This window comes from Morus notabilis, unplaced genomic scaffold (genome assembly GCF_000414095.1).
Source record: "Morus notabilis unplaced genomic scaffold, ASM41409v2 C11386558, whole genome shotgun sequence".
Lineage (NCBI taxonomy): Eukaryota > Viridiplantae > Streptophyta > Magnoliopsida > Rosales > Moraceae > Morus > Morus notabilis.
Genome location: NW_010386591.1, coordinates 1 through 1,189, shown reverse-complemented (window position 1 = coordinate 1,189; position 1,189 = coordinate 1). Strand labels below are relative to the sequence as shown.

General features: G+C 41.3%; 1 protein-coding gene across 1 annotated transcript; it reads left to right on the top strand.

Moving 5' to 3' along the window:
* Positions 1–43: 43 nt before the first annotated feature.
* On the top strand, positions 44–1,167 carry LOC112095075 (amino acid transporter AVT1J-like; the record flags this gene model as incomplete). The annotated part of the gene is made up of 2 exons (XM_024176753.1): positions 44–143; positions 560–1,167. Coding segments are annotated over exons 1-2 (708 nt in total), but the record flags the coding sequence as incomplete, so codon positions are not given.
* Positions 1,168–1,189: the final 22 nt, after the last annotated feature.

Sequence of the window (1,189 nt, the reverse complement as noted above, 5' to 3'; positions counted from 1 at the left end):
AAAAAAAAAAAAAAAGATGAATTTCCAAGAAGCAGCAGACAGGATGGAGATCAACCAAAACCAGCTCTCACAATTACCAGAGGAACCAACCAAAGGAACCACAATCCTCAGAACTTGTTTCAATGGAATCAATGCTTTATCAGGTCCTTGTCTCTCTTTCTTAAATGAAAAAATTGTTCCTATAAATACACACACACTTCAAGCTATAATTATGTCGCAAAGGCTTTTTTCCCCCCTAAATTTGGGGTGACAAGATTTTAACTTTACATCTTGTGGTGGAGTCAGGTGTGGTGTTATTGATATGTTATGTTTGCTACCAGACAAAAAGGGCCCATTTTTAAGGCCATTGAGGAAATTGTTGTGCCTAATTCTTGATTTAAATTAATAACAAGTGTGAAAACGTGTAAAATATTTGTGCCTTTTATGGTTATATATTTTGTTCATGACATGCACTAAAATTTAACTAGTAGGTATCACACGTCACACTTTTTCTTAATTTACAGCATGTTACATAAATAGTGAATAATATATGATCAAGCTTGTTTGTCCCATTTTTCAGGTGTGGGACTACTATCAATTCCTTATGCACTTTCCCAAGGAGGGTGGCTAAGTTTAGCTCTCCTTTTCTCAGTAGCCATCCTCTGTTGGTACACAGGGCTGCTTCTCAAGCGATGCATGGACTCAAACCCACTCATCAAAACCTACCCGGATATCGGCGAGGCCGCCTTCGGACGCAAAGGACGAGCCGTGATATCCGTCTTCATGTACATAGAGCTGTTCCTAGTTGCCGTCGAGTTTCTCATACTAGAAGGTGACAACTTGGACAAGTTGTTCCCCAACACAAGCTTGAGAATTGGAGGCCTGAAAATGAAAGGTCAGAGAGGTTTCATGCTTCTGACTGCGCTTGTGATATTGCCAACAACGTGGCTGAGGAGTTTGGGAGTGTTGGCCTATGTGTCCGCTGGTGGGGTCCTCGCTTCGGTGTTTGTGGTGGGGTGTGTTCTGTGGGCTGGTGCTTTTGATGGCGTTGGATTCCATCAAGGAGATGAGATTTTGAAGCTCGGAGGAATTCCCACCACTATAAGCTTGTTTGTTTTCTGTTATTGTGGCCATGCAGTTTTTCCCACTTTGTGCAATTCCATGAAGGATAGAACCCAATTTTCAAAGGTAGCTAGAAAAGAAAAAAAGA